We start from the raw sequence: 22,353 nt of genomic DNA, 5'->3' as shown, positions 1-22,353 counted from the left end.
CAGGTCTAACTTACCTGCCCACTGTTGGCCAGGTCATCCACAGACAGAGTTGGGTCGAGGCGCAGGGAAAGCCCAAAGTCACACAGGCAGCAGGTCAGGTCATTCTTCACGAGGATATTGGAACTCTTGAGGTCCCTGTGCACGATGGGCATCTTGGGCCTCCCGCACAGGGTGTGGTCGCTGTGCAGGTGAGCAATGCCCCGGGCGAGGGAGCTGCCCAGCTTGCGCAGGTCCTCCCAGCTGATGACGTGCCGCGTGAGGTATTCCTGTAGGTTGCCCTTGGCGTGGAAGGCAGTGATCAGCCAATACTGCTTCCCCAGCTCTGTCTTCCGCTCCTCGGCCGTCAGGAACTGCAGGATGTTCTCATGCTTCAGGTTGATGTCTGAGAAGATGTCCTTCTCCGTCTTCCAGGAGGCGTACTCCTCGTAAGGGAAGATCTTGACCGCCACAGTTTCAAACTGCTCTGAAGTGTTCTGCTTCAACTTGGCCTTGTAGACCTCGGCGAAGCGACCTTTCCCCACCAGGGTGTCCAGCTCAATGGGCAGCAGCTCTGTGTTGTGGTTGATGTTGTTGGCACAGGTAGAGCTGATGTCGGAGCGGTCGTCTTCCAGAATGATCGCCAGATGCTCGCTGAACTCCATGAGCTTCCGTGGCTTGCTGGTCTCCCAGGACGGGCTCAGCTTCTGTTGCCGGTGAACGCGGTAGCAGTAGAAGGTGATGATGACGGCTATGGCAATTCCCAGGGGTGGCAGGAGGCTGACGCCTGTCACTTGGAATATGACTAACAATAGGTCAGGGTTGTTGGTGGCATATTCTGATGTGGAAACAAAAGGAGGGAGAAAAGAAGTTGGGTTCGGTAGGTATGCACAGTCAGAGAGTGGGTCTACACCTCAGGCATCTAGAAGTTTTAACATCTGTATAGCTTTTGTGGATAATAAATTGTGACTTTTTATTCCAGGGATGGATGCACCTGTCCAGACTTCCTTGCCCCTGGCCACCTATTCAAGGTCTCCTATTCTTCCCTCAAACTTCAGCTTCAATGTCACTCTCTAAAGGAGATCTAGGAAAATGTGGGGAAGTGTTTTATTTTATATTTTCTCATCACACTCTACATTTTTCCTATGTGACAACTTGGCACAATTAGAATTAAATCACTATGACTCCAGTTATGGGTTTCACATCTGCCTTTCCCTACTTTCCCCACTTTCCCCACCCTCATCGGATTGACAACTCCACGCTGGCAGGGGCCATATCTTTCTTCTTCACCACCAGAAACAGTGCTGAGCACACATCAGGTCCTCAGTAAGTGTTGGATAAATGGACAAAGCATTCACGGAGTGTTAACTAAGCCCAAGGCATTACAGGAGGCTCTGGGAATAAAGAAAGAATGGTAGCTCCTGCCTCCAAAAGCTTACGTAGATGGTATTGGGTAAAAATGAAGACACTCTCACAGTTCTACCATTGTCTTTATTCTTTCCTAAACTCCAGCTTGTCCTGCTCTGACCAACCTCCAGGCCACCCTTAAACATAGGTGATGGGGAGAGGAGTCTGTGCAAAAGGGTCTTTGGAAGTCAGTCACCTTATATCCACCCAATATTCTTCTTTTCAATGTGCATGTGGTGTGCAGTTTCATAGAACAGGAAATCTTACTAGCAACAGTGAAAATATTGCTACAAAGGTGAGAGGAGTAAAAAGAAGGAAATACAGCCAGCTTTCTAATTTGGACCACTGAAGCAGGCCCTGTGGGGTGACGGAGGAGAGTCCTTAGCACCAACTATCTGACCACACATAATGTAGTGTATGTCAAACTTTGCTTCATGTGCTGGCCTTGGCTGGCTCTGGTTAAATAGTTTTCCTTCTGGGAAGAAAAACATGGATGGAAACAGTCAGCGGCAGGGGATAGTGAAAGGCAGTTATGGTTCAGTAAGAGCTTTGTGCTAGCCTGTCTCCACTGGGCAAGAATGCCAGAATGCTATTATTGCTTTTATATGTCATTCATTTTCCCTCAAAGTTACTTATTAACAAGAAGTCCTCATGATCAGGTGCTAGATTTGTTCATTAAACATAGCACTGCTGGGTGCCTACTATGGGTATGGATGGCTCTGCCCTCAAAGAGATTATAACCCAAGGAGAGGATTAGGACACGTACACAGATGCATAGTAACATATGGCAATCTGGGACAGGCGCTGAATGTGTGCTGCAGTCTACACGCAGTGGTGGAATGTAGAAAAGCTTGGAGAAACAGGGAACCACAGTGACAAGGACTATCTTTTAGTTGGTCAGTGGAAGATGGGAAAAGGTCAACGACGGCTAGAAGGAATGTTACATTAAAAACTACGAATATATGATCTATTTGAGGAAGAGCAATTTTCCCAAACTGCCAAGTCCACATAAGGGAACAGAAAGGAAAAGGGTTAGATGGGTGACATGGACGTGGACATCATGTCAGAGAAAGTATCTATAATTGTTCAATTGGCAGTTTTCACCTACTGTAGGTGTTTGATGAGCTTACAGCAGTAAGAATATAGTCCAGGTGCAAGGGAGAGAACCATTACCTCTTGAAGAGAACCCATTACCTAGATCATATTTGATATCATCCCTTAACAAAGCACAGTGAGAGATGACGCTCTCGCTGTGCCAGTTTGGGGTGTTTGGGTTTTTATTTTGAGGTTTAACATGACGTACTACCTGGTCCTAAGGTCAGTTCTAAGAGGCAATGCCAACTTCTACTGCCTATACTTCTAGATGGAAACCTTAGCTCTTAAGTCTATTTGATGGCACTAAAAAACTGGAAAAGTAACCCCAAAATATCTGAATTTCAGCAACCAAGAGGAAAAACAGTCACTATTTTGGGGAAAGATCTACTAGTGCATTAAAAAGAATAGGAAAGGGGAAACAGTACGGTAACGGACTCTTGAAAACCCAAATTCTTGCTCACATTGGGAGGCATGAATGGGACAAAGGACAGGTGGTGAGAGTGGTGACAATGGGATAAGGCAATGACAGAGGAGACTGGAACTCCAAAAGTAAAAAGAGTTCGTGTGGACAAGTATGGACTGTCCCCATCGTTCAGCAAAGTACGAGCCTGGAGAGCAAGGTTAAGGGGGCAGATGAAGGAGGTGTCACAGCAGGAAACAACGTTCCTTCCCAGTAACCCCGCCTCTATCATCTGGAGTATCTCATGAATGTGTCTGCTTCAAGCACCCACTTGTCTGTAACCACACAAGATGCCTTATAATCATAAATCAGTTTGATTCCCATGTTGCTTATTTCCCCCAAGAGAAAGTGAGCTGTACAGGGTAAATCTACACATACTGATCACCACGCTATACCCAGCACCTGGCCTAGGATGGGGTACCTACAGTACTCAGCAAATGTTGGTCACAGAAGCTGAATGGATGATGACTTACCCGGAAAAAGAGCCCTCACATGTTTTTCTGTTCCACAGCAGGGTTGGCAAACCATGGCCCCAGGGACTATTTTGTACAGCCCCACACGCTACAAATGTTTGTTTGTGTTTTAAAGAGTTGTTTAAAAAAAGAAAGAAACTAAGAAGTTCATGCAGCAGAGATGATATCTGGCCCAGAAAGCCTAAAATATTTACTACCTGGTCCTTCATAGACAAAGTTTGTTGGCCCCTCTTGTATAGATGTTATTTGTTTTAACAACCTCTAAGGCATTAGCAGAGTGTGGGGAGACTTCACTTTGGTCCAATTGTGAATTTTCTCTTTCACACAGGGGGCAACAACACAACTAGAAGATAAAAAAAAAAAATTTTAATTGCATAATTACTTGGCTGTGTCTTCAATGGGTTAAAGAGTGCAAAACGTTCAAATGAACTGTTCACTTATTGCTGGTAATTTTATTTTGTAATTCCTGGCCATAGATGAAAAGGGTCTTCCTCGCTAACTTCTATTCTTCTTCAGGCTGAGGGAAACACAGACACAGAAATCCCCCAAAATTTATGTGTGAAGAAGATTCTAGAAATCCCCCCCGTTCAATATCAGAAACCAAAGCTTTACTTTCCCCTCAAATTTCCTGTGATTTCTTTTTGGAAACCTACATGTAAAAATTTGGTGGGGCGGGAATTACTGAATAACATCTGTCAATCTTGAAACTTCAAAGAGGTGGTGAAAAACCCTAACAATGGTTAAAAGGGAGCTTTGGGATGTGGTTTTATCTAAACAGGAGCCACCCACACCCTCTCGCAGTATTAACCCTCGGGCTGCTACCAGAAAAACCAAAAGCTGTAGGCATACGCACAAACCGGCATCTCCTTTACTCAGAGATTAGCAGGGGGCATTTCTTTTGGCCAACCCCCAAATACACAAAAACTCAGAAATCAAATACTTAGTATGAGCCTGGCTATGCGCTAACAGTTTTATATAATATTTGTATTTAACTGACAGAAAAACCCTATGAGGTGGATATTACTATGATTATAAGCCCCATTTCACAGACAGGAAAGCTAAGGGTTGGATGGATTAAATGATTTCCCAAGATCAGACATTTCGGTAATAGCAAAGCTAATATTTGAAATGAATTGTCTGACTGGAGACAGACAATTAATCCTGCTCTTAATCCCATGCTCTGTTGTCTTTACACTTCACAATGGTGAGAGCCAATTAAGAATGACTTTATAAAACCTCTCAATTTGCTAAATTGGTTGCCTTCATTGGGGGCTTGTCTATCATTTAAGTGGTACTGGCCATTCTTAGATAATGCACCCCAAAGGGCATGTTCTAGATGTGCAGACCATTCTCTTTGGTTCCTAACTAAGAACCACAGTTGAGTAGTGTCCCTGCAAATATGTGTCTTTTCCCTGCCTGGGAAGAAAAGTCTTATGTGAGGAAGAACCCTAAAATCTCTCTTGTCAGAGTCTATCCCAGGGCCTACAACATAGGACGCTCAAGATATAATTACCGAACCATTGGAATTTTTACATAAACTGTTTCCTGGATGTCAGGTAACTAGCGCTCAAGACTTGACCTTCACATTATGCTCCCTTGTTCCGTGACAGCGAGTCGGACACAGGTATTCTCCACTTGTTAGAAGTTGCTGTTAAGCCACTCGCTCTTACAAAACACTTACATTAGTACCTGTTTTTGCTAACGGCAAGAAATCCAAAGAGGACTGTCACTTGGATGAAAGGAGGCACGAAGAGAAAACGGCGGTCTGTGTCTGTTTTGCAGTGGGCTGTTACAGAGGCGGTGCACACCCCCGCGGCAAGACTGGCCCCGCCCAGCTCCTTCCCTGAGAACTGCACTGGGCATCTCAGCATCCAGCCTCCATAGCTTTGAACTCTGTGAACATCTGTGCTTTATCTCGATTTATTTTGGGCATCTGTTAGCAAGATGTGTCCCACAGTATCAGAAGAGCCTAAAAGTGGTTATTTTGGGGAGTCTGGGAATGCTCAAAAATGTTCCCCAATGAAATTAATGGTAATCGCTTCTTTGTTTTAAGTCATTTTGGCTTGCGAAAGGTTTCGTAGGAACGCTCTCCCTCTGGAGAGCGGTGGGGGGGACACAGTTCTGGGAGGGGAGGATTACAAAGAAGAGTAGAATTTCTCGAAGATTCATAGAAAGTAAAGCTCTACAGTATAATAGCAAAGTTACTAGCCTGAGCTCCATGGGTAGAATTCAGTAGATCTGTGAATGTAAATGGGCACAAATCACATCTTTTTATTTTCTCCAACCATTAGCTAAAATTTAACATTTCCTATTAGTAGCTGTAGCTATGACTTTGTCACCAATAGAAACCACAGGTATTTTCATGCCATGTTACATTTGTGGCAGATGTCTCAGTGTCTCATTTACACTCATCACTTAGACATTTCAGTATCTTAGATCTGATGCTAGATCCTATCATTTCAAGCATGATTACAGAAGCACATATTACTGTATCACAAATTTATTTTTAAATATATTTGATAAGTATTTTTCAATATCAGTAATTGTCTTTGAAACCCTGTGTATTCTATTTTATGCCTTTAAAAACATCCCTTGAGAAGGGGTCTACAGGGTTCACCAGACTTCCAAGAAGTCCATGGCACATGCACAAAAAAAGCGAAGAACCTTGGCAGAGGGAAGGCACTGGAGCTCCAGTCTCTGCCAGGATTTCCTAGAGCAGAGATTTTGAGATTCGGCTGTGTCTCTGGGAAGTTACTAAGGGAGGAAGCTGGTGCCAATAACAGATCCTCCTGGCAGGATGTGTTGTCTTCCCCCAGGGGCAACTCTGAACTCTGTCAGAGCTTCTGTCCCTTCTGTCCTGCATGAAGGGAGGTCTGCAATGGAAAATGGTGGGAAGCCCTCCTTTGAAATCCCAACAATAATAAAGATAACTAACATAAAATGTGCTTTATGGAACTAGGCAATTCACTTTATAAGCATCATCTCACTTTATTTCTCCAACAACCAAGTCAGGTTCTATTAATAGCCCTGTTTTATAAAGAAAGATATTGAGCCTTGGTGGATTCTACAACATTCTTGTTTACTTAGTTTACTTAGGAAACAAAATAAAAGTTGTCCCTAGTATCAATTTTCCTGCCAATTTTCTCTGGCACAGCCAAAGTACAATTGTAGTTGTTAAAGAGATAGGTTTTTGCTCACTATCATATCACTCAGAGCTTGGCACATAAATAAGGAGACAAGTCAAATTTGTTGAGTGGATGAATGAATAGATTTGATGAATCAATCTGATGAGGAATAATTCTGTAGAGCTGACCCCCTCTCCTCCAAAGGCCAAATTCCATGGATGAGCCAGGCTCTCCTCTGCTTGGTAAGTGCATGCTTCATATCACACCAGTCTCCCTGTAATTTGCATATAGTATGTGGGGACTGTAAGCATGAGTACCTGGGATGTGGTATGAAGGAAGGAGCCCTAGACTGGAAATCACGAAACTAAGATCCTATGCTTATCTCTATAATTAATCACCATAAAATCTGAGGCAAGTCATTCAACCTCACTGGGACTCAGTTTCCTATAAATGCTTATGGTTCTTGGTTCCACTTGAGAAAAAAAAAATGCCTCATCAATAGAACACTTTCAATAGAAGAAACCAGAGCCTCTTGGCAAAATGGCCAATTCTAGGTCTGGGACTGGAAATAATGAGTTTGGAATATTTTGTTACACCACACATAAACAGGAAGTGATCAACGACTACTAAAGTCATGACAAGAAGACCCAGGAGTCTTCTTGATGAGATTCTCACTGGCCAAGATAGGAAACTTAGAAATTTAATGAAGATTTTAAAAAAGCAACACACTGGGATCCATTAAGTACGTTTAAGCTTATGATATCAGAATGATTAAAAAACAAATTTACCAACTTCTGAGGATAACAGGATGTCAACTCATTATATGGAAAACTAGAAAATGAAGAGAAACATCAAGCATGCCTCCTGACTTTTTCATCAGAACCACAGCACTGGGTAACCAAAGAGTTGAAGAAAACATCTTTATTAAATTTTTCCAGCTAATAAATGAAAATGAGTTGATAGAAATAGATTATCCTTTTTTAACCCTTAATTAATTAAATGGATCTAGGCAGCAAGTATCCATGCCAACTCATATCACAAAACAAGAGATAATCAGACATCATTACCCTCGATGGAGGAGCATAACGCAACCTATAGACTTGCCAAAGAGATCTAAACGGAGTCTGATGAAGCCTCGGGATTCAGCTGCCAATTTGCAAACAATACAGGGGACAGAGAAATGCAGCGAACTGCATCATGAATGCAATCAGCAAAATCCAGACTATAAAGTAGTACAGATTAAAGGGGTTACAATGTGCTATAAGGGGAAAAAAAGGAACTGGGGAGGGCAGTAGATTAACAGAAACTGTAGGTATATCAAATTACCAAAATAATAATAATAATAGTAATAATAATAATAGGTAGGACTAAGCTAGTATCTACAGATGCAAACTTGGATGATAAAGCCATTTAAGGAAACACAGGAAGTGATAATTATAAAAGAAGAATAGTGGTAACTTTGGAAGGAAGGAGGGCTTTGTGATTGAGTTGAGGAACATGCAAGAATTTCCGGGACATCTGACAAAGTTATATTTTTTGGGCTTGGGCAGGGGTTACAAGAATGTTAACATTCACTAAGCAGGACATTTGTTTTATGTGCTTTTCTGTATTTGTATTTTATTTTGGAATGAAAAGAGGTTTTTTTTTTTTTTTTTCAGAAGAGAGAAATCAGAAGAATAATTATGGAGGCCATGCCTTGCTCCTGGGCTAAGTATACTATTTTGGATGCTCTTGGAGGAAAAGGAAAGGGGAGACAAAACTAACTTTATTTTGGACAACCTACTATGTGCCAGAAATTTCAAATATGTAATCTCATTTGATATTCAGAACACCCCTTCAAGTATTCATCCCATCTTAGGGGTTAAGAAATTAAGTTCCTTGTCTGAATATATAAGGACTACTATTGGTCCTTTCGAGGTATGACTGATGCTACAAGAAATGTTCTTGAAATGTGGAAGGAAAGAAGAAAGAAGGGAAGCAGGGAGGGAAGGAGAGAGGAAGGAAGAAAGAGAAATCAAGAGTTATGATAAATCACTCAAGGGCAAATAGGGGAGCTGGTTTCCCCCAAGTTTGAGTGACCCCAAAGCCTCTGTTCTTTCCATGCCACCAAGCTGTCTCCCTAGTGATGAACTCCAAAGTCTATTTAGTAATTCTGAAAATCTCCAACCAAATGTGCCCCACATACAGAGGCCAGACCTAGTTGCAAATAAGGAACCATTTGCAAATGTCAGAGCCTTGATAAATAAATATTTTTTAAAGACAAATGTCAAAGATAAATGTTAGTATGCCATAAAAAAATACAAACTGGCAGAAAGCCTCAAGGGGAAATTTCATGGTATACATTCCTTTGGAGTGATTTAAAAGTAAACAAGTTGCCTAGTAACACACACACACACACACACACACACACACACACGCAAATGATCATGAAAACAGGTTGCTCCCAGCCTCTTCCAAGTCCTTTCTTATGCCCAAATCCAACACTGGTTGCTAAAGTGAATTTCAAACTGAACCTCTATAATTCACAGTTTCAAAAAAAAAAAAAGTCACACAGTAAAAAAGACAATAAATGAAGGCCAACATAGTAAAAAAGCCACTGGTGGGTCAGTTAATGTGTCTTGATAAAAGCCAAATCACCATAAGTGAATTTGAGAGATGGGCTCCTATTTTTAGTATTTGAAGTAGTTTTGGCAATTCCTCCACTTAATGAAGGAGTTTGGGGCACAAATTTATCAAGGTATTCATTTATCCAAGCAATAGAAAGGGATAGGGATGATTGGTTCCTGCACGCTTTAGTGCGTGGGTATACTAATGAACACCACATGACAACCCAGAGATTCTTGAAGATGATAGTGACAGTCTAACCACTAAGCTTTCACAGGCCAATACCATCTAAAGCAACAGGATATATATGCATCTGGCTGAGATCCAAAGAAGGAACCGGGGCTAAAGAGAGATAGGCTCGGGGTGGGGGATGGAGAACTTCCTGTCTCAAGTCATTCTGTTCATTATAATGTTAAAAAGCACAGCAGTCATTTACTGAGCACCTACTTCATGCCAAACACTGTGTTTTGCATGGATTATTTTGAAATCTTATAGCCACACTGCTAGATATGTATTATTTATTCCCATGCCCTGGAAATGGAAACTGGGAAAATGTACATGAAGTGAGCTGAGGTCAAAGCAGAGGAGACTTGTGTGGTAGGTAGTGATGCAGATGGAGGGGTGGAGTTTCACTGAAGAGGGATGCTTATGGTGGCTATCGGGACCTTCAGCCAGCACAGGGTTCAACATAGAAAAGAGGACAAAAGAGGACAAGAGCCCTGGAAAGAGGACAAGACTAGAGAGCCAAAGAAAAATAGAAGGAAAGAGAGTAAATATAGAAGCTGAAATCGGCGAAATAGGAAACAAAGACACAAGGGAGGGCCAACAATACCCCAAATTGGTCGTGCGTACTGACTAATACAATACATAAACCTCTGTGAGATTGTTAAGGCAATAAAGCAAAGACACAGGGGGGGCTTCATTACAGATACAGCAGAGATTCAAAGGATCATGACAACTTTTTGCTAACACATTTAAAAACTTAGACAACAATGGTCAAAGTCCCAAAAATATATATGTGTAACTTACTAAAGCTGACCCAAGAAAAACTGTGAAACTTGAATAATCTCATAAATATTAAAGAAATTGAATGAGTAATTAAACATTTTCTTAATTTCTTATTTCTCTTTCTCTCTCTCTTTTTTAGCCTTTTACTGTCAAATTAGTGTCTTTGGTATTAACATGTCTGAATACACATCTCAGAATTTGATTTTTGCAGAATTGTCAACCCCCCACCCCAAATCTTCCTACAACAAAAACACCGGTAGAATCCTTACAAAAACGTTTAGTCTAAATCTAATCAATCTGAAGGAAATGAAATCACTATTCCCAAAGACACAGATGCACCCCCATGTTCACTGTAGCATTATTTACAATAGCCAAGACATGGAAACAACCTAAGTACCTATCGATGGATGAATGGATAAAGAAAATATAACGTATATATATAAATATATAAATACACACACAATAGGATACTATTAAGCCAGAAAAAGAAGAACATCCTGCCATTTATGACAACATGGATGGACCTTGAGTTCATTATGTTAGGTGAAATAAGTCAGAGAAAGATTAACACTTTATCATCTAAGTTATATGTGGAATCTAAGAAAACAAAAACAAAACTAAACTCACAGATTCACAGAACAGACTGGTGGTTGCCAGAGGTGGGGGTGAAGAGGTAGGAGAAATGCATGAAGGTGGTCGAAAGGTACAAACTTCCGGTTATAAAATACGTCTGGAGGATATAATGTACAACCTAGTGACTCTAAAAATCCAGTATTGCATCTTTGAAAATTGTTACGAGAGTAAATCTTAAAGTTCTCATCACAAGAAAAAAATGTTTGTAACTATGTGTGGTGACAGATGTTAACTAGATTTATTGCGGTGATCACTTTGCAATATATACATACAATGAATCGTTAGGCTGTGCGCCCGAAACTCACATAATGTCATACGTCAATTATATCTCAATAAGCAAAAAGAATCTCATTAAGCAGGAACCATCAGACAAATCCAGAATACATGAGCTGGCCTATTCCAAGTCAATGTCATGAAAAACAAGAAACACACAGGTGAGGCAAAACAACCACATGCAATGGGCAGTCCTTGACTGGATGCTGAATTTAAACAATAGTAACCCCAGAGCTTGGGGGAAATTTAATATTGACCATAATATACATAGACGCACGTGCACATGCACACACATGCTGGCGAACAGAGAGAAACGAGGGTGTAGTAAAATGTTAACACAGGGTAAATACCGAGAAAGGGAAAGAGTATACAAGCTCACCCTGCACAATCCTTTCAACTTTTCTACAAGTTTAAAATTTTTTTAAATAGAAAGTGGGGGAAAAAAATAACCCAAAACACTTGAGCAACAGTGTTGCCCCGGAAAACCCCAAACACATGCCAGTCCCGGATGAAGCTGAGAGCCACCAAACTTGCAAGGAAGAGGTCATTTCAATTTTACACAAACTCTTTCAGAGAATAGAAAAAAATATACCATGGCTCAATTCATTCTATGAAAATAAGTACAACCAAAAGCAGACAAGAAGAGTATGAGAAAAGAACATTACTAAACAATCTCATTCATTATTATGCAGCCATCAAAAGGAATGAGATCTTGCCATTTGCAACGACATGGATGGAACTGGAGGGTATTATGTTGAGTGAAATAAGTCAAACAGAGAAAGACATGTATCATATGATCTCACTGATATGAGGAATTCTTAATCGCAGGAAACAAACTGAGTGTTGTTGGAGTGGGGGTTGGGGTGGGAGGGATGGGGGGACTGGGTGATAGACACTGGGGAGGGTATGTGCTCTGGTAAGTGCTGTGAATTGTGCAAGACTGTTGAATCTCAGATCTGTACCTCTGAAACAAATAATGCAATATATGTTAAGGAAAAAAAAAAAGAAGAAGAAGAAAAAGAAGGTAGCGGGAGGGGAAGAATGAAGCGGGGGAAATCGGAGGGGTAGACGAACCATGAGAGACGATGGACTCTGAAAAACAAACAGGGTTCTAGAGGGGAGGGGGGTGGGAGGATGGGTTAGCCTGGTGGTGGGTATTGAGGAGGGCACATTCTGCATGGAGCACTGGGTGTTGTGCACAAACAATGAATCATGGAACACTTCATCTAAAACTAATGTTGTAATGTATGGGGATTAACATAAGAATAAAAAAATGAAAAAAAAAAATCTCATTCATGTACCGTGATTTAAAAAAATAATTCTAAATAAATAGTGAGCCAAATCCGTTAGACAACATAAAACAAAGATAAGACAGCAGGACCAGGTTACCAGGAAAGCATCTCTTAGCACTAAAAACAAACAAAACAACCCACTATCATTTACCACATTAATAAATTAAAGGAGAAAAACTATATGAGATCAATTCAGTGGACACAGAGAAAGTACATGATGACGTTAAACACCTTGATAATAAATATATACCAATGATCTTCAACAAAGCTTATTTTAAGGGGGAATGTTAGATGCATTTCTTTTTTTAAAAAAAGATTTATTTATTTATTTGAGAGAGAGAGGGAGAGAGAGCAGGGGGAGGTGTAGAGGCAGAGAGAGAATTTTTTTTTTTTTTAAGATTTTATTTATTTGAGACAGAGAGAATGAGAGAGAGAGAGAGAGCACATGAGAGGGGGGAGGGTCAGAGGGAGAAGCAGACTCCCTGTCAAGCAGGGAGCCCGATGCGGGACTCGATCCCGGGACTCCAGGATCATGACCTGAGCCGAAGGCAGTGGCTTAACCAACTGAGCCACCCACGCGCCCGAGGCAGAGAGAGAATCTTAAGCAGACTCCACACCAAGCCCAGAGCCCGACGCGGGGCTTGATCTCATGACCCTAACATCATGACCTGACCCGAAACCAAGAGTCAGAAGTTTAACTGAGTGAGCCACCTAGGTACCCCTAGGTGCACTTCTTTTAAAAACAGGAACCGGATGCCAACCATAGCTATCTCTGCTGAATGTGAATTGGAGGCCTAAACAGTATAGTGAAACGAAACGGAAGACTCTGCATTACGATATAAAGAATTTTCTAACTCTACAGCTTCCTCTGGCTTAGTCTTTTACACCTGGTCTCAGTGACTCTTGGTCTCCAGATGTCCCCGGCTGGGCTAGCTCATCAGCTATATAACCAGATGCACTGACATGTGGTCTCTTTTCTGATGAAATAATATATTTGTGAACGATGATATAGGTATCGGGAAGGACAAGAAGTTCACGTTGTTAAAAGTACTCTTATATCTAGTCAAGAAACTATTATTTCCAAACAGACTAACACTAAGTACATTTCGCTGAAACAGCTTACTTGAGGAATTTTATCCCAAGTCTCCCACTATAACCCAGAGTCATCTTTCTTTGCCACGCTGTTTTGTTTGCTGCCTGGGATTTAAGGTCCCTTTACATTCCTTAAACCATTTAGTATATTCTGAGCAGCCACTACATTTAAAACCCTGAAGTCCCTGCTCCTCTTGGAAGAGGAGTTCTCCTGATTCTTCTAGGACTAAGTCATGTACTAATATCTTTGTGCTACTTTACCTCCCAACCGCAGTATTTCTAAACACCACATTGAGCTGAGATCCAGTTTCATGACTTTTTCAATGCACATGGAAAAGCTGACTTTCTTGGCAATTTGCAGCGAAATTAACAACAAAAAAAACACTAGTTCTAGATTCAAACTAGTAACGTTTTATCAGGCAATAGGAAGCTCCAAAAACAAAGGAGATCCTGAGATCAAAAAATTCACAGATACCGTTCTGTATATTTAGAAGCAGTATAACTCGGTTTTTTAAAAAAACTTTGGAATCCAATTTTTAGATCTAGCTTTGTTTCTTTCTCCTTCCTCATCTGCATAATGAAGACAACCCGGGACCAACCGCACTGGGGTTCTTATAAGGCTTGCAAGAGGTATTTGTCAAGCTCTTAAATATTTGTCAAGCTCTCTAAGGTAGAAAACACTCAAGAAATGTTTGTATTATTTTGTGATAAACCCTAACAAAAAATAATTCTTAATAATAACGTATTTCACAGATTTCCAACCAGGAAAAAAAAAAAAAATCCTGATCTGGTGAAGAAGCATTAAAACGTCACCAGGTATGTGGTTTGATTGCAGTCTTGTTGGCCTCTTTTATATCACGTCCAATGATAATATTGCTTTTAGAGAATCCATTTTCCCCGTGACTATCTGAGCTGCAAGATTCTCTTTCTTGAAAAAGTGAAGCAATAGCACCTTGTCGGAAATAAGTTTAAGATAGCATAGACTTTAAGAGTTTGAAGTGAAATAGCAACTCTATGGTAGAAGGCTCATTTAGGGAAGTCAGGAGGTCGTCTGGCTATCCTGGGAAAATGGAGGCGTGTGCTTTTTGGTTTTGGACGTCGTCCTCCCCAGGACATAACTCAGTTGAATGAAGCCTAATGAAGCTGGACCCAGTTACAATAAAGAAAATGACGAAAGTGAACCAGAGATACTGATATCTCATATACATTCACTGAGTATGTTTCACGTATGTTCATTCAACATGCAAAGCAAGTATTACAGAGCCACGGCTGTACGCTGGGACCCCCAGACAGTGAGATAAAGGCTTTCATAAGAAGCCCAGCAAATTTTCTCTCTTGATTCTGTTATATCCCATATCCTTATCAGTTTTCTCCTGTTCTTGCCCCATCTCACACACGTACACACACACCAAGCCACCATATTTTACACACACACACACTCACACTTCCTAACTCAGGAGTTCTGATATCTTATCAACATTTTCTGCATTTTTAAAAATTCTGGTGGCGAGAAGTCCCCATAGCTCAGTGGTTAGAGCACCGGTCTTGTAAAAATGTTGGTGGCATGATACAGAAAGAATCTCCTGGCACTCTGCTGCTCAAAGAGTGTTCCCCAGTTGTACACCCAAAACTAATGTAGCACTGTGTATCAACTATACTCAAATAAAAAAGTAAAAAACAAACAAACAAAAACAAATGTGTTCCCCAGACTAATAAGCTCAGCAGGGTACTTATTTGAAATGCAGAATCTCAGCCCTGTCCTAAATTCCTGAATCAGAATCTGCATTTTACAAAGTTCTCTAGTTGCTTCATTTACACAGTCGAATTTGAGAAGTGGGGCTTTAGCAAACATGGGCCAAGTTCCTTGGTCCTCTGCCATAAAGAGGATTCCCTCTCGCATAGAAAATTCATTGGGGACCTGTCTGCAAAGCCCTCGTAGAATTGTATTCTGTGCTAGCCGGTGAGGAAATGGTCCATTAGAATTTACGAAATCAACTGCAGCAGGAGTGCGAAACGAGATCGGACTCCTCATCCATCGTCTCAACAAAAAGCAAACAACTAAATTCAGGCAAAAAACAAGAAATCATTTTAATTAAACAACAGAAGGACAGTGAGCTCACTGGGCATACAGGATTGAATTTAGCTTCCAGAATACTGACAGGACTGTTTGACATTCTGGACAGACTTTGAGGATAATTTTTTCCAAAATAATGGACCAGGTCTTTCCTCCTGTCCTTGTGATTGCTTTATTCCAATTATACATATTTCAAAACTAAGCCATTCCCTAACCTTTGCACCCCATTCCATTGTCTACCTTACATTATTTCCTTCCTACCGTTCTCCCCAACAAAAGTACCTTGCAAGTAATCCAGTCTGGTATGACAACCTCTTCTGGAATATTCCTGAGATCAAAACTCTGGCTGAAATGTTACAACAGAGGGACCACACTTCTCTTTAAATCATCCCATAATCTAATCCCAATAGATCTAGCTATAGATCTATTAGGATAAAGTCCAAACATTGGGATATTTACAAATTTACTCTTTATATTAAATCAAATGAGGCCTCCTGCTCGTCTACTTACTGGTTTTCATGCTGTTCTCTAAAGCAAAAGACAACAAAATGGCTTCTTCTTCTGTGGGATTGATGACAGTTCTTAAACACTTGGTAAGCATTTCATCTGTTTCCCTAAATCACTTATTTTTCAGGTTGCACATCTCTGTTTCCTTTGATCGCTCTTCAAAAGACTTATATATCAGACTCTAAAGTTGGCCTGCCCAGCTTAGAGCAGGCACCCACTAAATGCCAGGCCCCTTTTCTAAGTGTAAAGTGATCTATTCTCTGAAATCATTCTTGCTATTCCAGATTCTCCATGCTTCGCCAGACCCAGCCACCATACTTGGAATGTAATCTGTGTAGCAAAGATTACATTGGGACTCTCGCCGGCCCTTCTGATGAGTGCAGTTGAAGACTATTATTGGTTGGTCGGTTGGTTCTGTTGTTTTGTTTTGATACTCTCGGCCAAATCACCCTCAATTCAAAATGACCTTAACTCACTTGTAAGCCCCAGGGTCTTTATCACATGAATAGATGCCAAGCCAGCTTTGGATGAGCTACTGTTCTGCAATCGATCGCCTAGACCTATAGGCCTGACTTTCCATGAATCCATTAAGTTTCATATCACTGGTCATTCCAGGCAATTAAAACCCTGATTCTGTCTCTGCTGTAGTAGGCATTCCTTCCATTGTGCTTATCATCATTCATGTTCCTCCTTGGGATATAGATTCTTGCTACTTTTGTTGCTGTAGCTTTCGGAGGGCAACCAACATAATAGAGAGCCAAAATCATGCCAGACTTTGCCCAAGAAATGATCACATGTCTTACGAATGCCTATTTCTCCACCAACAGAGCTGCAGCCTGACCACTTAACTTGGGTCATGTTAGGCTCCCCCACCTGCCCTCGTTCTTCTATTCTTTTTAGGGCTGCCTATCTGGACGACATCTTCTTATTCCATCTAGGGGCCCTTCATGTTCTCATAAAACCTGAAAGCAGAGATATAGTAAGGTATTTCAATATCTTCTCCAACAGGGAGACCAGCCCACTTTAGAAAAGCATGTTAATTATCCCCACTATCGATCTCCCTTTGGCCACTTGAAACACATCCTTACTTCTCCTCTGACCTTCCACGTGAACCACAGCTTGTCGCAGATCCTCCTGAGGATCTTCACCTCCTGCGATTATGCATACTGCCTCCCCTCACTTGTCTTTGCTAGAGCAGTGACACTCCAAATTTGCCATCTAACCTTCCAGTCACACTTTGAGGTTTAACACAGACCTGCTCTGAATGTAAAATTTCATCAGTTCTAAAACCACAGATGCCTCCACCCAGTGAGGAGGCACTTGGCCTTGTTCGGAAGCAACTATTATAAGCTATGAAAAGCACAGTATCATCCTGTATTAAAGGATCCTATTATTCCTCAGGGATGTGGTACAGGTAAATTGTTTTTGGTTGCTCTTCTCCTCTAATCTAGAAGGCTGAATTTCAGCTACATCCTGTGGTGGTTGTCATTCTCTAATTGTTACCATCCTTTTCCAGGTTGTGTGAGGAACATGATGAAAAATATAAAAATATTTGGCAGAACAAACTGTCTTGAGGTCACTGGTTCCCAACATTGGCTGCATATTAGAATATCTTGGGGAGTTTTTTTTTTTAAATCCTGATACCAGGCCTCAGACCAATTAAGTCTGAAACTGCAGGGCTAAGACCCAGTTAATGAGTAGTTTTTAAAGACTCTCAGTTGTTCCCAAAGTGCAGCCAAGGCAGAGAACCATGACTTCAGCTGGATGGGAAAAATAGGTATTCGGAATAGGATGGGACCTGAACAAGGAAGGAATGGAAGGAATTTTAATGCCTATATTTAGGATCGACTGTTCTTGACAGTGGAACCAGCTATATCCTAATGAGGGAACATGAGGTATATTTTTTCAAAGTAAAAATATGAATTATGTCCTTGAAATGATGAAATGTTACAACAGAGAGACCCCACTCCTCTGTAAATCATTCCATAATCTAATCCCAAGAGATCTAGCTGCAGATCTACGAGGATAAGGTCTAAACACCGGGATATTTCAAAATTTATTCTTTACATTAAGTCAAAGTGGCCTTCCTGTACATCCACTTACTGGTTTTCATGCTGTTCTCTAAAGCCAAAGATCAACAAAATGGTTCCTTCTTAATGACTGTATAATGATGGCTGGTAAATTTGATATTCTGCATAATTAGCCCCGTGCAGGAGTGATTTCAGGATCAGAAAACGTTTTCCAAAAGCATGTCAGCCAGATGTCCAACTGGTGGGTTTAGTGTGAGTGAAAATGAAAGTCAATTTCATGGTGGTTAGCTAGCTCGCTGGTGTTTTTCCACTGGTGGGACACTGGGACACTTGTAAAGTAGCAAAAGGGTCTCCGTGGACCCTTTTGCCGTCACTCATCCGTGTGCTGTTTGTGGAACACGAGGTGGTCATGGGGGTGAGGAGAGACTGCAGACATACCACCTTATCAGGCCAACTGTTTAACTGGTCACTCATATCCAGTGGCTGGGATTCGAGACAGATAGTGTCCTTCCTGGATTCCACTCTGCCATGATTCACATCTAAATGAGGTTCCAGCGTGGAAATAGTCACAACAGGCAACCACATGTAGCCTCAGAGCATCTTTGTTTACTGTGCTGCTTAGGGAAAAAAAAAATCTACAGAAGCGAGTTGCTTTGCCTGAAGACGCTACAAATACATTCTAAGCTTCACTCGACTGAGTCACGATGCCCTCTGGCAAGTACGATCTTTATTATTTCCTTGGCCAGACACGGGTTGTATTCACAGATTCAGAACATGCTTTGTGACCTAGCCCGTTCACAACCCAAGGCCCCTTCAGGCCTGAGTCATCACCTCAAATAACTGATTTCTCTTCCCAGGAATGAAACCAGGGACTTCCATCCATAATTTTCTTCCTCTTCTAACAACTCTTCGCAACCATATTTCCACGCTTACTTTTGTCTTCTGCATTTCGACCGGAAAGTCAATCTGGTTTGTTTCTCCTAAAACAAGAACGGCGAGCCAGCTATTTTGAGTAGCGACTGCACAGTTCAAAGGCAGCGCACCCAGAAGTCCCACAGCTGCCAAAGCACCACTTATTCTTCGCATTTCTTCCACGCAAGAGCTAAGAGTTTCCCCAAGAAGCCAGTTCCGAGATGCTGGGACAGAACCAACACAAAGTGGGATTTAAGAGAGAGTGGGCCACGCTCCTAGTTTGTTTCTGACTCAGAAACCAATACGAGTCAATACAGTGCAGCAAGACATGTGATCAATACACAGAGTGGGTTTGCGGGATGGCGTGAGGCCACGTGATTAAGGTCACGATAGGTCCAGGGGGAACCAGCTGGCTGAGATGTTCTGCTAGCAAGTTAAACATAGACAGGAAACCGCGCGTCTGATACTGTAAAAAAAAAAATCATTTGTCTTCCTGCCAGAGTTAGGCCTGCAAACCAGAGAGGCTGTTTTCATTTAAAAGAAATTCTACAATGAGAGAGGAAGGAATGAAACTCTGTGGCTACTGGGAGCCCTTGTCTCCTCTCCACTCAGCCTCTCGGGTTTAAGGGCATGCTAACTGCAAAAGTCTGCACGTAGCTGGGACGTCAGCAATGAACGCACACTGGGCGGCAGCCGACTTCGGAAGGTCTGTTTCTCTGTTTAACCACATGGGTTGAACTTGGAGTCAGAAGTGGTTGCCAGAGTCCTCGTGTCTAAGTTGACTACATATAATTGATGTTATTTACTGATAGTTCCATCCTGTTTAACAAAAAAAATTCTCATGTAACCTATAGATAGGTATAGTAGGGAAGGAAGACAAGAAAATAAAAGGTGTGGGGGGGGTGGAATGAAGATAACAAGAAGATAAATGTGGAATACAAGGCAAGCAGTGGTGTTGTCAGGAGCCACGTACTTGCTAGAAGCATGACTTAGTCGGTACCGAAGGGGGATGTACAAAAAACATGATCTACGTCACGGGTTGAAGTCTGTTTTTGTAAATGAAGTGTTATTGGAACACAGCTGCATCCAATTGTTTATACGCCGTCTCTGGCTGCTTCCACAGCAGAGCTGAGTAGCTGGGACAGGGAGAGGCTCTAGGGCCTGCAAAACCAAAAAAATATTTACTAACAGGTCCTCTAGCAAAGAAGTTTGCTGACCTCTACTCTATATGCTTCAAAGTGTCCTTAAGGTCAGAAACGAACAGGACCCCCTGAGGGAAACACTCTTTCTAAGGGGGACAGCTGAGAGAAATTTCTCCTGGCTTCCTCGCGGATAGAAAAATTCAATGCAATCGTTTCCCCAACAGCATTCCTCACAGTGAACATTTCCCCCTGATTTCACTTCTTAAAGCTCCTTGCTCATCTGGCTAAATCCAATGTTAAGACATTTGAATCTAGGGGAGCAATAGTAACTATTTACAGCCGAAGTTTATTGAAGACTTGCTCTGGGCCAGGTACTACTTCTAAGTCCCCTACATGAATAAGGTCACTTATCCTCACAAGAATCCTGTCCAAAGAAGCACGATTTCTATCCCTGTTTTTCAGAGGGGAAAACAGAGGTGAAGTGGTTCACTCAGGGAGAGTTTATAAGTGGCTTAGTGGGGATTTGCACTCAGATCATCTTACTGGGGGGGAACCATGAGCTTCTCAAAAGATGAGCAGCCTGCTGGCCATCCTTTACGTTATAAACATCATTTCTCACAAGCCCGTGAAGAATGTCAGCCTGAGGTTGCACGTCTTGCCAAGGATTTGCTGAACGGTGAGTCTGTACTTCAGCGACCAGTCCTGTGCCCACAGAACAGGCAGCCTCTGAGGCGAGGGGCGCAAACCGCCATGGGTGTAAGCCTGATGAAAAGCATACAGCGCCCCCACCCGACCTGACTGTGGAAGGGTAAGGGCATTCCCTGAAGAAGACACAAGATTCTCTGGTTCTCTGTGGGCAAAAGGTGAAGAACCAACTGTGAGATCTTGGGAAACTCATGTCACTCTATGGAGACCCATTTCTTTATAAGTAAAATGAAAAGTGTAGATGAGCTTATTTCATGGGACTCACTTCAGCATAAAAAATTATGAGTCCAAAAAGTCAGGAAATAACAAGTGTTGGCAAGGAAGTAGAGAAAAGGAAACTTTTTTGCACCCTTGGTGGGAATGTACATCGGTGCAGCCGCCATGGAAATCAGTATGGAGGCTCCTCAAAAAATTAAAAATAGAAATACCATATGATCCAGCAATCCCACTTCAGAGTAAATAACCAAAGGAAATGAAAACACGATCTTGAAGATCTATCTGCACTCCCATATTCACTGCCGCATTATCCACAATGGCTGAGATATAGAAACAACCTAAGTGTCCATTAATGGGTGACTGGATAAAAAAGATATGGAGTACACACACACACACACACACACAATGGAGTATTACTCAGCTATAGGAAAGAAGGGAATTCTGCCATTCACAACAACATGGATGGACCTTGAGGGCATTAGGCTAAGTAAAACAAGCCAGACACAGAAAGACAAATACTGCATGGTACCACTTACATGTGGACTCCTAAAAAAAAAAGTCAAACTCATAGAAAGTAGAAAAGTAGTTGGCAGAGGCTGGAGGGTGGGAGAAATAGAGAGAGGTTGATAAAAGGGTACAAACTTTCAGCTATAAGGTGAATAAGGTTAGAAGATCTAATGTAAAACACAGTGAGTATAGTTGATAATGGTCTTGCATAATTGAAATTTGCTAAAAGAGTAGAATTTAAATGTTCTCTCACACACAAATAAATATGTGAGGTGATGGATGTTATTACCTAGATGACAGGAATCCCTTCATAATGTATGTGTATACTTTTTTAAAAAGATTTTATTTATTTACTTGACAGAGAGAGAAAGAGAGCACAAGCAGGGGGAGCTGGAGAGGGAGAAGCAGACCCCCTGCTGAGCAGGGAGCCTGATGCGGGGCTCGATCCCAGGACCCTGGGATCACGACCCGAGCCAAAGGCAGACGCTTAACCGACTGAGCCACCCAGGCGCCCCTGTATGTGTATACTTTAAATATCTTACAATTGTATTTGCCTATTATACCTCAATAAAGCTGAAAAAAAAATGCTAAAACATGATGTCAGAAAAATAATAGATTTCTAGAGGTGCCTGGGTGGCTCAGTCGGTTAAGTGTCCGACTCTTGATTTCGGCTCAGGTCATGATCTCAGGGTCGCAGGATCAGGCCCTGCGTGGGGGGGCTTGTTTGCTTGGGATTCTTTCTCTCTCTCTCCCTCTGTCCCTTCCCCCTCTCTAAAATAAATGAATGACTCTTAAATATATATAACTCTAGGACACAAGACA

General features: G+C 41.7%; 1 protein-coding gene across 1 annotated transcript in view; it reads right to left on the bottom strand.

The window, feature by feature from the left end:
• Positions 1 to 22,353, bottom strand: part of TGFBR2 (transforming growth factor beta receptor 2) — an 89,905-nt gene that overhangs the window by 20,759 nt on the left and 46,793 nt on the right. The window contains exon 4 of the mRNA XM_045903925.3: positions 15 to 814. Within this exon, the coding sequence (XP_045759881.1) occupies positions 15 to 814 (800 nt within the window). The remainder of the gene's footprint in view (positions 1 to 14; positions 815 to 22,353) is intronic.

The sequence above is a fragment of the Mirounga angustirostris genome, unplaced genomic scaffold, assembly GCF_029215605.1.
Source record: "Mirounga angustirostris isolate CCGP_5_RB_7025 unplaced genomic scaffold, mMirAng1.0.hap1 SCAF_1, whole genome shotgun sequence".
In the NCBI taxonomy this organism is placed as follows: domain Eukaryota; kingdom Metazoa; phylum Chordata; class Mammalia; order Carnivora; family Phocidae; genus Mirounga; species Mirounga angustirostris.
The sequence above is the reverse complement of the archived record's forward strand: the minus strand, read 5'-3'. Positions and strand labels throughout refer to the sequence as shown.